The sequence below is a fragment of the Arvicanthis niloticus genome, chromosome 10 (assembly GCF_011762505.2).
Source record: "Arvicanthis niloticus isolate mArvNil1 chromosome 10, mArvNil1.pat.X, whole genome shotgun sequence".
NCBI lineage: Eukaryota > Metazoa > Chordata > Mammalia > Rodentia > Muridae > Arvicanthis > Arvicanthis niloticus.
Window position 1 is genome coordinate 51,965,429 of NC_047667.1, and position 18,662 is coordinate 51,984,090.

An 18,662-nucleotide genomic window follows, 5' to 3' on the forward strand; every position below is an offset into this window, starting at 1 on the left:
TCAGAAAGCAACCAGAAGGTCATGTGGGGTCCCAGGCTTGCTTCTTTTTCTTCCCTGGATGTATTTTTTTCAAACAGATCAGTGCACAGACCCAATTCATACATCAAGAGGTTCTGAACAAGCACATGATTAGCTTTGTGGGTCGCAGTTGGGGAGCAACTGAACACTATAGCCAACTCTAGGAAGGCCAGTGGGGGTACACATGGTCACCAGCATAACTGAGCCCCCTTTCCTGTGCCTGCCATCTGTAGATTGACTTTCAGGTGATTGCCAGAGCATGATGGGCACTGGGGAGAGAGCCCCTTTTCATCCACATAGACATGAAGACCAGGGACCTGGTGATCCCTCTCTGGCTCCTGTCAAGCTGTGTGGCCGTGTTTGTGGATGGGATTAAAGTGGGGGTTCATGCTCCTCCACCTTTCAGTTATGTGAAATACAAACAAGGTGGTTATTAGAACCTCCCCGACTCCACCCAGCCCTTGCTGCTGTGATTGATGTAAAGGAGGTGCTTTGAGGTGCACAGATGACGAACCTCTGGGAATATGATCAGAATAGCACGTTGACCTCGCTGGAGCTTGTTTGAAGTAATGCTTTGGAATATTTTCACCTGGGGAGGGCATATTTGAGCATCTCATCTGAGCGTCTTATGTTTATCTGTTTGTGTTTCCTTAAATGAAGGCATCTGTGACCCTCCTAGCTTTCCAGGCTGGACAGTGCTTCCTGAAATGGGTTGTAGGATGTGTGGGGTAGAAATGAAGGGGGAGGTCCCATTTCAGAGGGAGAGACTAGCTCTAGAAAGGTGAGGAGGAGAAGGAGGATGGGGGAAGAAGAGGAGGAGGAAAGGAACCATAACCTCACTCGGGGTACCCGAGATTATCAGAAAAGAGCTTTCTTCCAAGACAGACTTATTTTCTCTACAGCTGAGCTCTGTAGCAGAGAGTGGAGCAGTAGTGGTCCAGTGTTAGAGGAGTGTTAGGAGTTCTGCCTCCTTCATCCTTATGGTACTCACTTATAGTTTGCAGGGTCTCTGGCTGTCCACTGACAGCCTATATCCTATTTATATCCTATTTATAAGGTGTACTATGGAAGAAGGGAGGTGTTTTAGGGTTTCTATTGCTGTGATAAAAGCGGTATGACTACTTGGGGAATTGACAGTCCATCACTGAGGGAAGCCAGGGCAGAAACTCAAGCAGGACAGGAACCTGGAGACAGGAACTGAAAGCGAAGGCCATGGAATAACAATGCTCACTGGCTTGTTCTTCATCACTCACTCAGCCTCCTTCCTTATGCCCAGGACCATCTGCCCATGGTGGTCCCACCTTCAGTGGGCTGGGCCTCCCGCATCAATCATTAATCGAGAAGACGCTCCATAGACTTTCTCACAGGCCGACCAGGTGAAGACCTGCCTCAGTTGAGGTCCTCCTTTCTCACATGAATCCGGCATGTGTCAAGTTGACAAAACACCAACCAGCATAGGAAGTTACGGTTGTCTCGTGGGGCATGTGGGCTGTGACATGGGTCTTCTGACCCTACAGAGACCCCCACTTTGGAGGAGAACAGCTTTCCTACACTTTCATGCAAGAGCATTTTGTGAGTCCAAAAAGGGAAGGATAAGGAAGTTTCCAGAAGGCAGCTGAGTTGGCAGCGTTGTCCTGTCTGAGGAGTTGGCATAAAGTTGTCAAAGAGGCAGAATATTGACATGTTGACTGCAGATCATAATGTGTTAGGGAATTAGTCAGGATTGAGTTTCAAGTGACAGATACTTAAGGAAATTAGCATAAGTAGTGGGTGGGGACATCTGAATGTGTTACTGAGAAAAACAAGATTTTAGACTCACAGGCTCTTCCATGAGCGTCTGTGAATGGGTTAACCTGCAGCTTGTCCCTTTCTCTTCCCAGTTCTGTGACCATCCCTAGGCTAGTGACTGTGAACAGCATCACTCCAGATGAAAGGACTGACTTTTAGAGTCAGAGGTGATGTTGGATTTGCTCCAATGAGAAAATGAAGGAAAAGTAGTTTCCAAAGTAGACGGAAGTTAAACTATTGTGGCAAAGGCAGGCCTGTGCCAGATGCTGTGCTGGGGGCTCGACACAAACAAATTCCATCCTCACGACTCCTCCGTGTGGGATATGAAAGCCATCCAAGCAGGGAAATGCAAGTCAGTGGGTTACCTATAGTCTAGAACGACAGCGGGGAGACTAGGTTTCATCTACCCCGTTAGTCTGGTGTCAGAGTCTGTTTGTGGTCTTAAGCCGCTGTCGTCTTCACAGACTTAGGCAGCAATAATGGAGTCACAAATGCAGTGTGAGCAGTGATAACCAGCACGCTAGGGGAGAATGTGAAGCAGGATCACAAGATATCCAAACTTACAGCCACGGAAGAGAGAAGCTGCAACTGTGGTCACTCTGGCCTCGGAGCGTTTAACGGGAATCATCACACAAACTGGTTTGTACAGTTGAGCAGATCGGTGCTCTCCAGCACTGCCTTGTGTTTAATCAAGGATGGATACTGACTGCTGCCTTGAGTGACAAGGCTTGGCTTTGGATGACAGGAGGCTGTAGCCAGTTGTCTAAGGCTCATGTGGTTTACTGTCTTTGGAAATGGATGACTAGAGTAAAGACAGTTCCCAAAGAGGGGCAGCCACCCTTGGATCTGTGGCCTTAAAGGTAAAGGTGTGTAGCTGGGACTGTAGCTTTTGCAGGGACAGTTGCTGATCGTGCACTGACTCCCACTGTGGCCCTGTCTAGCTGTGGGTTAGAGGAGCAGTGTGCAAGTTCAGAAACTGGCAACAGAGGGCACTCAGGAAAGCCAGTGTGAGTCACACTGGAATTTGCTTCTATTCAATGGGCCCTGGCTTGCCAGGCCCCTGGGTGAGCTGGCTGTCAGCCAGCAAGCTTGTAATGGCTGGGGCCTTCCAAATCCCTGTTCTCTAAAGATGCAGTGTAGCAGGATCTGCCAAGGCATGCACTTGCCCTCTCTGTACTACGGGTAGAGAATAGGACTTTGGATTTCCCTGGGTGACCACCTCTTTGACCCACATTCCTTGTCTTCCTCCTGGGGAGGGATGTACCAGGAGACCAAGAGGACCCTTGTCAGCTGCAGCTCCCTCATTCTGCAGTCACTGATGGGCCTGCTGACGGGACCAGTGGAGACCCCCCCTGCTCTTATCTCCTGGGACCAGTGGAGACCCCCCTGCTCTTGTCTCCTGGGACCAGTGGAGACCCCCCTGCTCTTGTCTCCTGGGACCAGTGGAGACCCCCCTGCTCTTGTCTCCTGGGACCAGTGGAGACTCCCCTGCTCTTGTCTCCTGGGCTGGAAACTTCGCCTCCCATCTTATTTTCTCGGAGGTTGCCTTTATGATATTACCTCTCTCACAAAATATTTGTCATTCACCAACCGAGTTACCCACTGTGTAGTGGAGGCCTGACCAGGTGCTGGGAACACGTAACCAACGTCTCTGATGACAAATATACATTTTTGGGACCTATTATGCAATATGGTGATTATAGCAAGGTAATGCATGTTTCAGAACTGCTCAGAGTAGATTTTAAATGTCCACCCCGAGGAAGGAAAAGGATGTGTGGTGTTGAACATGTTAATTAGCTTCATTTATCTAGTAAATACCATGTAAACATGTATAATTGTCAGCTCAAATCAAAGACAAGCTTCTGTTGGATGCTTTCATCTCCCTTGATTTTTGGACTTCTGATATTGTGGTATGCTTTCCAGTCTTAAGTAAATATACTTTTCCATGTGTATACTTTTTTTTTTTTTTTTTCTTTTTGAGACAGATATCACTATGAAGCTCTGACTAGTCTGTTACTCACTATGTGGACCAGGCTGGTCTTGAACCAGCAGCGATCTGTCTGCTTCTGCCTCCCCAGTGATGGGTTTAAGGTGTTTGCTACCACACCCGGTACCTAGTCTGTTTTTGTAACCATCCTGTTACGGCTGTTGTCACGGACTCAATGCACTTATGTGAAGGCTTTTTTTTTTTTTTTTTTTTTTTTTTTTTTTTTTTTTTTGAGATGCCAACTAGTAGTTTACCTGGAGGCAACAAAATCCAGAACTTGACAACTAAAGGTGAAAACCAGAAAGAACCTTTCAATGACACTTACCTGTAGTCAGCACATCCACAAAGCATTTTCATGCCCCCAAACTGGGGGAACTAAGACATTTCATAACCAGATCAAGATTCAGAATATTTTAGCAGCTTGGAAATATGGGCTGACATGCACAATGCAAACTTTAGTAGAAATAATGTTTGTACTTAGCTTTAGAAACATTAATTCCGTATGTTCAAGACTGGGACATCTGCCTTCATAGCGTTTCCTGAGCTAGGAACTTTGCATGTTAGTTGACCACACACTTACATAAGCCCAATGGGATGATATCATCACTTCAACAATAATGTATTAGAGGGAATACTGGAAAGACGCTGGTCCTGTTGCAGGAGAAAATTGATTTTTTGCAATTGATTAGAGGACCATGTATGGAATGGTACATTCAATTACAGATCAGGAGGTTGTACATATCTGTGAGCCAGTGCACAAGGGGTTCTGTCTTAATAAAGGCTCTGGACATCATGGAGACTAATGATTGAGACCTGGAGAGTTGGAGGAGAAGAAAGAGGAGGAAGAAGAGGGAGGAGGAGGGATGTCCGAGGTGAGGGGCCTGTGTTAGTGCTGCTCTAGGCAGCCTGGCTAAGGTTGGGTTCCCTGCAGTGGGGCTTGCCAGCTGGCTCTAGGAATTCTGTGAAGGGAAAGGCTGCTTCTTCACCTCCTGCCCCTGTGGCAAAGGTGCCTGGGTAGGGGTGGCAGGTCCTCTCGGAGGATTTTGGGATCATTTCGCTGCTGTGCGGGGGTAATTTAGTCACCAGGGACCTTGTCTGTCTCACAGGAAGCTGTCTTCTCTTTCTGGTGTTTTCTGTTCATGGAGGACAAGAGCAGGTGGGGAAAGCAATCTGTGGGACTTTTTTTTTGTGTGTGTGATGACTGAAGTAGGTGAACATTTCTGAAGAAACATTAGTCTACATATTTTATGCTTAAAATGTTTCCATCTTGAATTTTAGCCAAGATCTTGAGCCAGTTTCCTGAGAGCAGGGACCACACCTAATAGTGAAGCCTGTATGGGCCAAGATAGCGTCTCCCCGTCTCCATCCACGATTCCTTCTTGCCCCCTTGCCTTCACCATATCTAATAAGAACAACCACCCTGCTTCGGTATTAATCTTTATTGATTAACCTTGCTCACAAACTCAGAATTGCTATTAGGATAATCTTATAGTCAAAATTCATGTGTCCACAAGTCGGCTGGGATGGGGTTGAGGTGTGTATTTTGATTCTGTAATTCAAGGTGGCCTGAGGTCCTCGGAGCTCCTTTGTGACGACAGTTTTGCCAGTTTAAAATCTAGCACGAGGAGCAAGAGTCCAGAGCAGCAGTCTACAAAATGTCTCACAGAGCATGCTTAGACAAGCCACCTGTCCCTCTGCTTGCTTGTTGAAAGTGCAGATTTGGGCTGTGTAGCTCAGTGGTAGAGTGCATAGCCAGGATGCTGGATTTGATGCCTAGTACTGCATGAGAAAAATTTAAGGGCAGGGGTTTTGGAGGTTTTAGTCCAAATGGGGTCAGTTGCTAGGGGCCTGTGGCAAACTGCCCGTCACAGTGGAATGTATGGCTAAGGAGAACTACCTACCTCAACCAGTAATCAAAACTGTGGAAGAGGAAAAGGCAGGATTCCATAATTCTCCAGTGGACCAAAATCTCACAACAGGGCTCACGTCCTAACTGTTCACCTCCCCCTTCATGGTGCCCAGCTAAAGCTTTGACGTGTGGGTCTTTTACCAAAGCCAAGGTACCACAGGGAGTGAGATGGTATGGTAGTCAATTCCAGAGCGAGCAAGCTGTACACAAAACAGGTTGTAGAGGTTTCCTGGGAAAGACTGTCAAGGAGATCTAAACAAGGTGGCCAATGTGAGGTACATAACAGCCCTGCTAGTCCTCAGCTTTCTCTTTCATCAAGTGTAAATGATGTGACCCGATGAGTCTTTTCAACCTCTGGTCCTGCCTTCTCTCTGCAGTCGTCCAGTATGCTCTGTTCACGGCATTCCGAGGTGCACCGACCATGAACCTCAACTCCTCCCTCAGCTACAGGAAGGAGCTGAGCAACCTCACAGCAACAGAGGGTGGTGAAGGGGGTGCCATCTCTGAGTACATCGCCATCATCATCATCACTGTCCTCGTCTGCCTGGGCAACCTGGTCATTGTAGTTACCTTGTATAAGAAGTCCTACCTCCTCACCCTCAGCAACAAGTTCGTCTTCAGCCTGACCTTGTCCAACTTCCTGTTGTCCGTGCTGGTGCTGCCGTTCGTGGTGACTAGCTCCATCCGGAGGGAATGGATCTTCGGCGTGGTCTGGTGCAATTTCTCTGCCCTTCTCTACCTGTTGGTTAGCTCAGCCAGCATGCTCACCCTTGGGGTCATTGCCATCGATCGGTGAGTTTGCGTCAGATTTGGAGACAAGATGCCAAAATAAGATAGGGTGTGTGCCAAGCATGTAGCATCTGACAGCTAGAAACCAGGTGACAGAGTTGGACACAGACAGACTCAACGACTAGAGCTTCCATCCTCACAGCCTGGCCCTAAGGCCAGTCAGTAATGAAGGGATGGTTTGCCTTGTGATAACAGAGAGTCACCAAGACCTGGTTGTCCTGAAGAAATAGCTCATTTACCCCATCAACACAAGATGGATTCACAGTAGCTTGGCCAGATCTTTATGACAAAACTGTTATTAAAAAAATTTAGGGCTGAAGAGATGGCTCAGTGGCTAAGAGTACTTGATGGTCCTGCAGAGGACCCAGGTTGGATTCCCAGTACCCACATGGCAGCTCACGACTATCTGTATGTAGCTCCAGTTCCTGGGGCTCCGACTCCCTCTTTTGTCTTCCTTTGCCCCCTTTTCTGACCTCATCAGACATCAGGCACACATGTGGTGACTATACATACATCCAGACAAAATATTCATGTACATAAGATAAAATAATCTAAAACTAAAAATCAAAAAGAAAGTTAGTATCTTTAGATATGTTAGTGGCAAGTGCTATTTGTTTTTTTTATATTAGATATTAGCATAGATTAAAACCATAAATTGAGTGGATGAGTTCCATCTTTATGTGATATATATGAAGCAGAGGGAGACAGGGCAGGGTTGGGAGGTTGAAGAAAGAGGGAAAAGATACAGTAATTAAAGATTCACGAAGCTGGACATGGAGGTACGCTCCTTTACTCTCAACACTTGGGAGGCAGAGGCAGGTGGATTGCTGTGGGTTCAAGGCCAGCCTGGTCTACATAGCGAGTTCCAGGACAGCCAGAGCTACATAATAAAGAGACCCTGTCTAAATGTTTTTTAAAAGGCAGTACAGAGAAAGCAACAGTATTGGTCCTGATTTTTACTGTCACATGATACCTGTCGTTTTACTGTACTGTCAACATTTTAGCTCAGTTCACCCTCAAGACAGCCCTATTAATAGCCCTTTGTTTTTTCAGATGTTTACAGTGATGTGGTAAGCCAAACAAAGCCTTTCCTCCTCAAATCGTGTTGATTTGGTTGGACCTGGTGTTTATCACAGTAATAGAAAGCAGATTAGGTTTGCACCATGGTATAGCCTGTTGCTTATCTGGGGAGGGCTGGGTAAATATGTCTCTTATAGAAGCCTTCATGGCACAAGGGGTTAGTTGGGAGAAGTTCAAGAGTCACACCTCAAGAAAGTAGGGCACCTTGCTTCTGTGTAACGCCTCTCTCCCTTCCCCATCATCTTTTCTAGCTATTATGCCGTCCTGTATCCAATGGTGTACCCCATGAAGATCACAGGGAACCGAGCTGTGATGGCTCTTGTCTACATCTGGCTTCACTCTCTCATTGGCTGTCTGCCGCCCCTATTTGGCTGGTCATCGGTGGAGTTTGATGAGTTCAAGTGGATGTGTGTGGTTGCCTGGCACCGGGAACCTGGCTACACCGTTTTCTGGCAGATCTGGTGTGCCCTGTTCCCCTTTCTCATCATGCTAGTATGCTATGGTTTCATCTTCCGGGTGGCCAGGATCAAGGCCCGAAAGGTGCACTGTGGCACGGTGGTCACTGTGGAGGAGGATGCCCAGAGGAGTGGGAGGAAGAATTCTAGTACCTCCACTTCCTCCTCCGGCAGTAGGAGGAATGCCCTTCAGGGAGTGGTCTATTCGGCTAACCAGTGTAAAGCCCTCATCACCATCCTGGTGGTCATTGGCGCCTTCATGGTCACCTGGGGCCCCTACATGGTTGTCATTACCTCAGAGGCACTCTGGGGGAAGAACTATGTCTCCCCAACCCTGGAGACGTGGGCCACATGGCTGTCCTTTACCAGTGCCATCTGCCACCCTCTGATCTATGGACTCTGGAACAAGACTGTTCGCAAGGAGCTCCTGGGCATGTGCTTTGGGGACCGTTACTACCGGGAATCCTTTGTGCAGCGACAGAGGACCTCCAGGCTCTTCAGCATTTCCAACAGGATCACAGGTAATTAGGGAAAAGACACTCACCCCCCAGGCAGATGTCACCTGGGGTTCTTCCCAGTTGCTAAGGGCCTGCCAGGCAGTACAGCCGTTTCAGGGTGACTATGGTCTCAAGGCACAGAATTCCCGTGCCGAAGAGCCACACCGGAGTAGCCACAGTGACTCCCACACAGCTTTCCACCTTAGCCGTGGAAGGAGCATGCTGAGGAGGAGGTCAGAGTAGCCCCTGGTACACATCCCTGGAGACTGAGACAGGGGACCTTGTGATTTGGAAGTTGCTTTTCTGGGACTGGAGCAGGGGCCTCATGGTCTGGAGGGAATAGCCACTTCCTTACTGCAGAAGAAGGAATTCGAGCCCTGGGCCGGGCTGCCTTCTCCTTTGGTAAACAGTTTCCTTCAGTGTTTCCTACCTTTGATGCTCCTTCCAAACCTCACTGGTTCGCTCAGCCTGTCCCTCCTCCCAAACTCTTGTCACCTTGAGTTTCCCCTCCAGGTCAGTGGTTTCTTCTGTTAGTCCCTGGTAATCTTTTGTGTGGGTGTGTGTATAGAGGAGTGTATGAATGCCAAACCATAGCCTTTTATAAGTGTCACTGTCCTGTGTTCAGGGCTACTCTATCTGGTGGGACGCATCACACACACACACACACACACACACACACACACACACACACACACACTACCCTCCAGCAACCCAGAGGAGTTGCTGTAATCAGAGGTTAGGTATTTTTCAGCTTTTTCTTTTCATATAATTTCAGAGTTAGAAGAGTTGGAAACGTAGTATGGGGGAGCTTCCCATAGTATCAGCCTACAGGACTGCAGTACAAGATAGGGCCTAGAGCCTCAGGCATGTTATCCCTCAGCCCCACCCAGACACTTCCATAAAGGGTTGGCCAGGCTTTTTGTAGAGTGCTCCTGAGTAAATCTGGTGCTCGGAATGAGGTGGGATATTTTGGGCAAGAACACTGCAGGACTGATGGGATCCTGTCCATGCATCAGATTAGGGGCACAAGAGTCAGCACATCTTATTACTGGCTGACCCTTGACCTCTTGCTTCAGGTGTGGTCTGTCAGCCTTCACTGCTATTTCCACTGTAATTAGCATGTATGCCAGGAGATGCTTCAGGACTGGAAATATCCCAGTATTCCTTGAGCTTCTATCCCCTGATTCTAGCATGCCCTGGTGCATCGTGCTCACTGCAGATGTGGTTCTGCTGCTCTGAAGGGAGCATGGTCTGGATTTTAGAGCCACGCTGAGGAAGACCATCACCCAGCTAAGCTATTGGAAGGAGATTTCAAGTGCAGCTCCTTCAGCCAGGAGTGCTTACTTCTTGACAGACCTAGTTAGCTTCTCTTCTCAGGAAACAGATCCTCCACCTTCACCCTCAAGAGGGCAAAAGACATGGTCCTTTTTGCCTATGAACTGAGGGCCAGAGATGACAAGACACCCTGTGCATGTGCCCGTGACAGACATCTGCTAACTGATTTCCTTTGTGGACTGGTGGAGAAGTATTCCTGGGTAGGGGAGACCTGGTAAATTTTCTCTTGAGCACAGGAAGGAGAACTAGCTCTGTGTCTCTATTAGTCTGAAGTGCCCATCCCTTGCCATTTACAAGCTTATGTTCCCAAGTGTGACTTGTGAGCCAGAAGGTACATTCAGTGCTTGGCTCCATTTTATTGGTGAACTTTTTGGCTCAGATTTTATAATAACTTATCTTCTTGGCAAAAACTTAACAGATGCTTTCAATTTCACTGAAACTAAGAAAGAAGAAGGAAAAAAAATGACCAGAGCACAGAATGATAAAAGGAAAGGGTAGATAGAACAAAAAATCTTTACTATGCAAATTCTTTGTGATTGTTCTGGAAGGGACTAGCAAGCTGAGGAGTTGTCAGAGGGCACCAGCTGTGGCTGGGTTGGCAAACCCAAAGCCATCGGTGGTCTGAGGTTCATTCAGGAAAAGCAGCCTTGTGGGCTGATGGCTTCTGAATCCTTGGCTTCTCCAGAGCTGAGAGTAGAAAGTGACTGTCGCTCTTCTCTGAGGGCCTGACTGTAGGAGACCAGTCAGCCACATTTGTACCTTAGGGACTGGGGAGCAAGACAGGCTCTATCCCAGGTACACACTCATGGCCGTCCAAACCAGGGATCCCCGCTGCCTTCCTGATCCTCTTCCTTCAGAAGGGCAGCCCTGAACCTCCATGCAAAGCCCTCTGTCTCAGCCAGGCTCACCAGAATTGCCCTCTGCACACAAGGCTTTGAAATGCAACCGATTCCGAAGCCTAGGTTACTCCCCCCCCCCCCCCCATCAACCTGCTTTCAAACTTGCTCTCTCACCTTGGGAAGGCAAACGTCCTAGAATTCGCAGGGGGTACAAAGATGGCCAACAGGATGGAGGCCCTGCCATGGTTTCGTATGTCTTTATTTGTGCAGTACATGAAAAGTCGACACTGAAGAAGTCAGTAGGCAGAATTAGCATTGTTCCTGAGACATGCAAAGGCAGAAACAGATTTCCACACATGCCTTGAACATCCCAAGCACATGACAGCAGCGACTTGGTGCAGAGCCTAATTCACTCTCTTCACCTCAGACTAAAGAACGTTCTCTGGGGATGTTCACCTCTGGATGCCAGCTGTCACTGAGCCACCCAGTTCTTTTGCTTGTGAGGTCCCCTTAGCAGATTTCTGCAGTGGGTGGGCAGGATTTATGTAGGAATAGAGATCTCCAGGGCACCTGGAGGCTGCCAGGGAGTGCCACCTCAAGGTGGGTGGGGCACTGTGGAGTCGAGATTGGTCCCTAGTGTGATTGGTGAGCTGAGTGCTGAACTGATGTTAAATTGTAACACACACCTTGAACAGAGAGGGGCTCCGGCAGAGCGAGGAAAGAAAAGACCACAGGATAAAGGGCCAGAAGGAAACATCCCTTTTGCTCAGAGCCCCTGTATCTCAGATGTGGAAGTCCCCGTGACTGAGGGCAGAGCTCTCCAGTTATCTTCTGGGAAGGAGGGTCCCATCTGTCAGCCACTCAGGAAAGCGAGTCAGCCTTCTTGGGAGGTCCGGGGGTTGGGGGGTGGGGGCGGGGAGTAATGTTGAGGCCGTTGAGTTTTCCCCATTTCCTGTTCTAAGCCGAGATCTCTCCTGGCGGCATCATGAGGTCTTCGAGTTAGTTCAAAGTCTGCTGCACCTCAGAATGCCACCCTGTTCTTCAGCTTCTAAAATGCACAAGTGCCTTCTCCGAGTTCATGCTCTTGAGGAGCAAACCTGGTCCCTGGGCCTAGCCTGCTGTCTGTTTTTACTGGAAGGGTTAGATGTGTCTCATTCCCGTGGGAAATGGTGGTGTTCTGTGGAGTCTCAGGGTAGCTGTGTGTCTACCACAGAGGTCTGGCTCGGGATTGCTCTCCCTCGATACCAAAACACGAGTTCTTGGCTTTTTGCTGCAGCCTCAGAGCTGGTGTCCAAACACACTGTGGCTGCCACCATCCCAGTTGGCAAGAGATGGCCCTGAGGGGCTCCACTTCTTGAATCAGGCCCTCTGTTGAACATAGATAGCCCTGTTCAGAGGCCGATGTGTCAGAGGGGATAAGCAGGTACAGGGAGACTTTGGGGTCTTCTCTAGTTTCAGCCCTGTAACCAATCCAAGCAACCTGACAGCTGCTTAACTGAATGGTTCTGAGAGAATGTGGCTGCCCTGTGTGTCTCCCTACCCCACTGAGAAGGTAGCTGCCCTGTGTGTCTCCCTACCCCACTGAGAAGGTAGCTGCCCTGTGTGTCTCCCTACCCCACTGAGAAGGTGGCTGCCCTGTGTGTCTCCCTACCCCACTGAGAAGGTGGCTGCCCTGTGTGTCTCCCTACCCCACTGAGAAGGTGGCTGCCCTGTGTGTCTCCCTACCCCACTGTGAAGGTAGCTGCCCTGTGTGTCTCCCTACCCCACTGAGAAGGTGGCTGCCCTGTGTGTCTCCCTACCCAACTGAGAAGGTAGCTGCCCTGTGTGTCTCCCTACCCCCACCATTTCCTCCTTGCTCTCAGGAAGAAAGGGAAGAGAGTATACAGTATGTTCTGTCACCTTGAACTCTTAGAAATACCAGGACTTAATTAAAGAGAAATCTTTCTCCTATCTTAGAGTATATTGCAGGAGAATATTGTTCTCTATGGTAGGCCATTGTCTTAGCTGGATTTCTATTACTTTATCAAAGTGATGGAGACTGGGTGGTTTACGGCGAACAGTGATTTATACTTGGCTTAAGATTTGGGAAGGTTGGAAGTCCCTGTACCCCCTTCCTTCCCTCCTCAAGATAGAATTTCTGGTGTAGCCCTGGCTATCCTGAAATTAACTCTTTAGACCAGGCCAGTCTTGAACTCACAGATACCCATGAGTTCTGCCTCTGCCTCCCAAGTGCTGTCGTTAAAGGTCTGCCTGGCCTAGGTTGAGAGTCTTAAAAGCACAGCACTGTCATCTGATGGGCGTCTGTGCTATCTCATAATAGAAGAGAATCAGGGGAGGGCAAGACCAGAGAGCAAAAGGCCAAACTCATGATTCAACCAAACCAAAACCATTCTGTTCCTTCTGTTCTTCCTCTTCCTCCTCCTCCTTCTCTTCCTCCTTCTTCTCTTCTTCCTTCTCCTCTTCTTCTTCCTCTTTCTCTTCTTCTCCTCCCTCTCCCTTCCCTCTTTTCCTCCTCTTCATTTATTTGCTTTCATTTTGTGAAGGTAAACACCGAGTGTTTCTCCTGCATGCATGTGTGTGTGTGCCGTATGCCTGTGTGTCACTGTCAGAGGCCGGATGAGGGCATCAGATCCCTTGGCACTGGGATTTCAAAAGGGATTGAGCCACTGTGTGTGTGCTGGGATCCAAACCTAGACTTTCTGCAAAGTTTTATTTATTTAATGTATGAGTGCTCTATCTGCATGTACACCTGCACGCCAGGAGAGAGCAGAAGATCCCACTATAGATGGTTGTGAGCCACCATGTGGGGATTTGAACTCAGGACCTAGGAGAGCAGTCAGTGCTCTTAACCTCTGGGCCACCTCTGCAGCCTCACGGTCGGTTCTTCAGGTAACTGACCCCTTCTGTGATAACAGCTTTAGTCCATTCATTAGGCCTCACCTTTCAACATTGTTGCCTTGGGGATTAATTTCCCAGCAGAGGGACTTTTAAGGAGCACGTTCAACTATAGTGTCCATTAAATCTATTAGGCCTGCTTGTAATTTCTATGAGATTTTTTTTAAACTCCCCAGATACTATCCCATAGGATAGCCCTTACTGAAGACTTTTATCTTCGTATTTTTCGATAACACTCCAGCTCTTCACAGATTTATTTTTTGAACTTTTCTATGTACCCAGTTAATGACTTTTCTTTAAGATCTTCATTGTCTCCTCTTAGAACTTTCCCCCAGCTCCTCTTTCTCACATGTCTGTCATGCTGGGGACTTGCCTTAACTGTGCAGTGGTCCCTGTCATCCCTTTAGCTGGGAAGCTTCTGGTGAGGTGCTCCAGCTGAGCCATCTCATAGGCTCCCGGCTCTCGGCACCCACACATCTTTCCTGGCTGGTTTTCCAGAGGGGAGTTCTCCTGTAGTCTCAATGCCCTCTGCCCCCCACCTCCCGGCCCCCGGTGTCTCAGAGCCATGGCCTCTACTTCACTCCCTCTGCCAACACTGGGGAGGGGACGTTCAAAGCGTTCAGCTGCTTTGAGATGGGTCTGTGGAGCCCACCACTGGGCAGTCTCCTGGGCCTGCAGTTCCGAAGCCTTAATGACCCTTGGTGAGAATGAGGCTTTTTCCAGTCCTCATGAACCTCAGGTCTCTCTCCCAGGCCACTCTGTCTGTCTGTCTGTCTGTCTGTCTGTCTGTCTGTCTGTCTGTCTTTATCCTTCTGTTATGGGATGACAGATGTCTTTATCTTTGCACCTTCTCCAAACTCTACCTTTGGGAAGGCTTTTTAACTATTTATGGAAGTTTTCTGTGTGTCACTGGAAGGTTTGCTCACATAACTGCTCAGCTCAGGTCTTTTCACCTGTCTTGATGTCTGACAAGGTCAGGAAGGTTCCCATGGGGAAAAAAACAAGGATCAAAATCAGGGGAAAGCAGCAGGGATTTCTGTCTTCCAGTGGGTCAGGAGTGAGTTTTGCAAGAGACAGAATTCAAAAGGGAGCTGGTAGGTCAGTGGGGGCCAGAGGCCGGGAAGTCAGCTGCCAGCATGAAGCAATGCCCACCCGAGCAGCCTGTTTATTCTACCAATGCCAACTTTGCCTTTCAGACTTGGGTCTGTCCCCACACCTCACAGCACTCATGGCAGGCGGACAGTCCCTGGGACACAGCAGCAGCACCGGTGACACAGGCTTCAGCTACTCTCAGGATTCAGGTAATGTTCGTACTCTGAAAACCTCTCACTTGTGTAAGTTGGCTATGTTAATTGCTGCTGAGAGGCTGGTTTTTCCCAAGGACTGAGGAGGACTGAGGAGGGCTGAGGAGGACTGAGGAGGACTGAAGAGGGCTGTGGAGGACTGAAGAGGGCTGTGGAGGACTGAGGAGGACTGAGGAAGGCTGTGGAGGACTGAGGAGGGCTATGGAGGGCTGAGGAGGACTGAAGAGGGCTGAGGAAGGCTGTGGAGGACTGAGGAGGACTGAGGAGGGATGTGGAGAGCTGAGGAGGGCTGTAAAGGGCTGTGGAGGATTGAGGAGGGCAGTGGAGGAAGGGGGCAGGAGATAGTTTTTCTGTTATGGCTTCTAGTCTTTCAGCTTTCCTTCGCTTCTGTTCTCTCCTCTACTAAATGGGCCCGTTGGTTCCTTCTCTCCTCACCACACGGTGTGATGGGGAAGGTGAAAGTACTAGAAAGCCTTTAGAAAGTTAACATGTGAGAAACCTGTGCTTCTGCACTAATTATGCTATCACTGCCCGGTCAGGCCCTAGACTCTACGCACTTGTCTCTCAGTTTCCTTCCTGCGACTGGCTTCATAACATTAGGGCCTGCTCCTTGTGCTTGTGGGGAGCCATGGTGGCCGGATCCCATGTTTGCTCAGTGGCCCTGAGTGGGGACAAGTGGGCCAGAGACTGGAAGCTCTCTTCACCTAATTCACAGATTTATGTTGATGAGGTACATCTGGAGCTAGTACTTGTTGATGCTCTAGGCCATAGAGGGAGGCCACCCAGTCACCAAACAAGCAGCAAGCGGGCAGTGAACTCCAAGCTCTTCTGTTCCCACACTGCCGGGAACTTCTATCTTTTTGGTTGTGAGCCTTTAAAGAGCTGAGCCTTCTTTACAGCCCCCACTGGGAGCTTTGGAAAAATCATCTCTGGGGCTGGAGAGAGAGCTGTTGGTGAAATCAGAACCAAGCCCTGGTTCTGGCCAAGGCAGGGCTCAGTGGACAGATGTCAATGACTGGAGCTCTACTGTCTGATTGTGGGAAGCCACCTGGGGAATAACAGAGAGCCGCCTTCCCCTCCAACCACAGAAGGACATAGGTTGACGGAGCCTCATGACCCATGGTTCCCAAGACACCACACAATGTGCAGTCTTCTGGGCTACCAGAGGAGGGGACATCCTAGGGAAGACAGAATTTTTTTCTGACTGGTGGCCTCCTTTAGGTGCCGGCCACAAGTCCTATCCCGATCCTCCAAGGTTTCTGGGACACAGTGCCCTAAGGTAACAAACACAAGCAAGCAGGCAGAGGTGGTCGGGTACAGGAAAGGACTACCTCTTGGGTGTTGTTTTCAGGTCTTGTCCACTAGTCCATTAGATTGTCTGGTCACTGATGGTGTGGCACCTCTTCCCCTGTCTGTGAACCCCTGGGATGGATGACACACACTGTTTGTAAAGCATCTGCTTCAGTACAGTCTGCTGGACTTGCTTGTGGGATTGAAGGGCAGAGCCAGGGTCACGAGGTATGAGAGAGGGAAGAAGAGGCCTTGGTGTCTGTAGATACACATGTAGCTTCTGCCTGCCTCAGGCACCGATGTGATGCTCCTGGAAGATGGCACTTCTGAGGACAACCCTCCCCAGCACTGCACATGCCCACCCAAGAGGAGGAGCTCCGTGACATTTGAGGATGAAGTGGAACAGATCAAAGGTTGGTTTATGGGGATGCCTCAGTAGGCACGTGGGCAGTAAGCAGCCTTAGCCTCATCCTTACCACAGAGCGTGCCGAGGCTTCATCACCTCTGCCTCCTTCCCACCCATCACTGCAGCCCTAGTGTCCATACTAGGGACACTTGAGTCTTGAACGCCTGACTCATAGCAATCAGAATCTAAGGTGGGACAAATGCAGCTGTACACACACACACACACACAGTCACACACAGAGAGAGACACATACACACAAACACACAGTCACATATACATACATACACTTATACACACATACACAGACACACATACACAAACACACACAGACACACAGCAGATACCATGAATACACACAGCACAGACACACATGCATAGAGACATGCAGAGAGACATATACACACAAACACACACAGTTGCAAACATATATACACACAGACACATACATATATGGTCACGCATACATACACACATAGTTACATACACACACAGACACACAGTTTCACTCACACACACACTCAGACACACAGACACACAGTCACATATACACATACACATACACTCAGACACACACAGACACACAGTCACATATACACATACACTCAAGACACACACTGACACACAGTCACATATACACAGTCTCACACATAGACACACACACACACACACAAACAGCAGATACCCTGAACACACACATAGCATGGACACACATATACACAGACATACACAGGCACACACGTACAGACACTCACACACAAAGATACACACAGAGACAGAGAACTCAGAACAATTTGCATCTTTCTTAGGAACTAGCCTGATTGGATGAAATAGTTTCCGTGCCCCCACAGTAGTCCATAGTAGCTGCTCTCCCTTATGGATGATGTGTGGTTATAAATCTGAAACTGCCCTCTCAGCTCACCCCCTCTGATGGACAGTGGAAATATGGCCCAGTGAGTGGAGGCCAAGCTGCTATCCTGATGAATGGCCCTGGAACCTGCAGGGACAGGAGCTCCTTTATTGGGCTTTCCTGCTTCACCTGTTAACACAGAGAGCATCCTTGTTGCTTTGGGGCCTGGGGCTGGTTTCCACTGCAGACAAGCCAGGAGGAGCCACTTCTTGTCTCCAAGTGAGAATAGCCACTGGTGTAATGAGCAGTGAGTCTGCTGGAGCTTTAAGGTGTAAATGCAAATACATCTCCGTCTCTGTGAGCCCCTCTCTGCTCCCTTGCAGAGTGAGGGGAGAGGTGGTAGAAGAGCTCAGAAAGGATGGTAACTAAGCATCTACTTTTCTGGTAAAGCAGATTTAATACAGAGAGAGCCAGCAGCCTTGAGAGTTTACATTACCTTTCTACAGGACAATGAGTCCAGCTCCTCCCCAGACCTCTCAGGCAGAGCCCAGCTGCCCCTTTGTGTCAAGGGGATGGGCCCGAAGCGCCCTCTGCTGGTTGGGTGCTGAGAGCAAGGTGCTAGCAGGGGGATGACAGCTGTGCTGTGCTGCCTCGGGAGTAAGATGGGGCTGCTAAGGTCTCCACTTCCCTCCCGGAAAGTGGGGCACAAACTGCCCTCTCTCCAAAAAAAACCTAAGGGGAGAAGGTCCCCCAGACATCCCGAGTGCTTAGGCAGTAAGGTCTGTGACTCTCCACTCAGGCTTGGTTGTTAGGAGCCACTTCTGTTCCTCCTTTCCATTCAGTGGAGGTGTCAGGGCTCCTAATCCTTCATAGGATGGTGCAGTTGTTGACATCACTTCCAAACTTGAGGCTTTCTACAGTGAGGTTGGCTCTGAGGGAAATGAAGAAGAGACATAGCATTTGAGTCTGTGCAAGTTTATAGGCTAGGCTGTTCCCAGGAGCTGCAAGAAGAAAATTCTTTTGAAGATGTAAAAGCTAAAACATTTCAGGAAGAATTTACTCATTCATTTGTCACAGTAACCATGTGAAGTAAGAGATTTCTTCTCTTCATAGACAAGGAAACTAAACTATGTCTGGCATTTCTCAGGTAGTTAATTGTGAAGTCCAAAATTTTAGCCTGGGGACTTTGTCAAAATCCATACCTGTAATGTCCGCCTGTCTCC

The 18,662-nt window shown here is 48.9% G+C and overlaps 1 protein-coding gene across 4 annotated transcripts in view; it reads left to right on the forward strand.

The window, feature by feature from the left end:
* Positions 1–18,662, forward strand: part of Gpr161 (G protein-coupled receptor 161) — a 39,075-nt gene that overhangs the window by 15,374 nt on the left and 5,039 nt on the right. For all 4 annotated transcript variants that reach the window (XM_076941525.1, XM_076941526.1, XM_076941527.1 and 1 more), the window contains 4 exons: positions 6,080–6,494; positions 7,823–8,547; positions 14,789–14,893; positions 16,480–16,599. In XM_076941525.1, coding sequence (XP_076797640.1) covers positions 6,124–6,494; positions 7,823–8,547; positions 14,789–14,893; positions 16,480–16,599 — 1,321 coding nt within the window. In that variant the 5' untranslated portion in view covers positions 6,080–6,123. The remainder of the gene's footprint in view (positions 1–6,079; positions 6,495–7,822; positions 8,548–14,788; positions 14,894–16,479; positions 16,600–18,662) is intronic.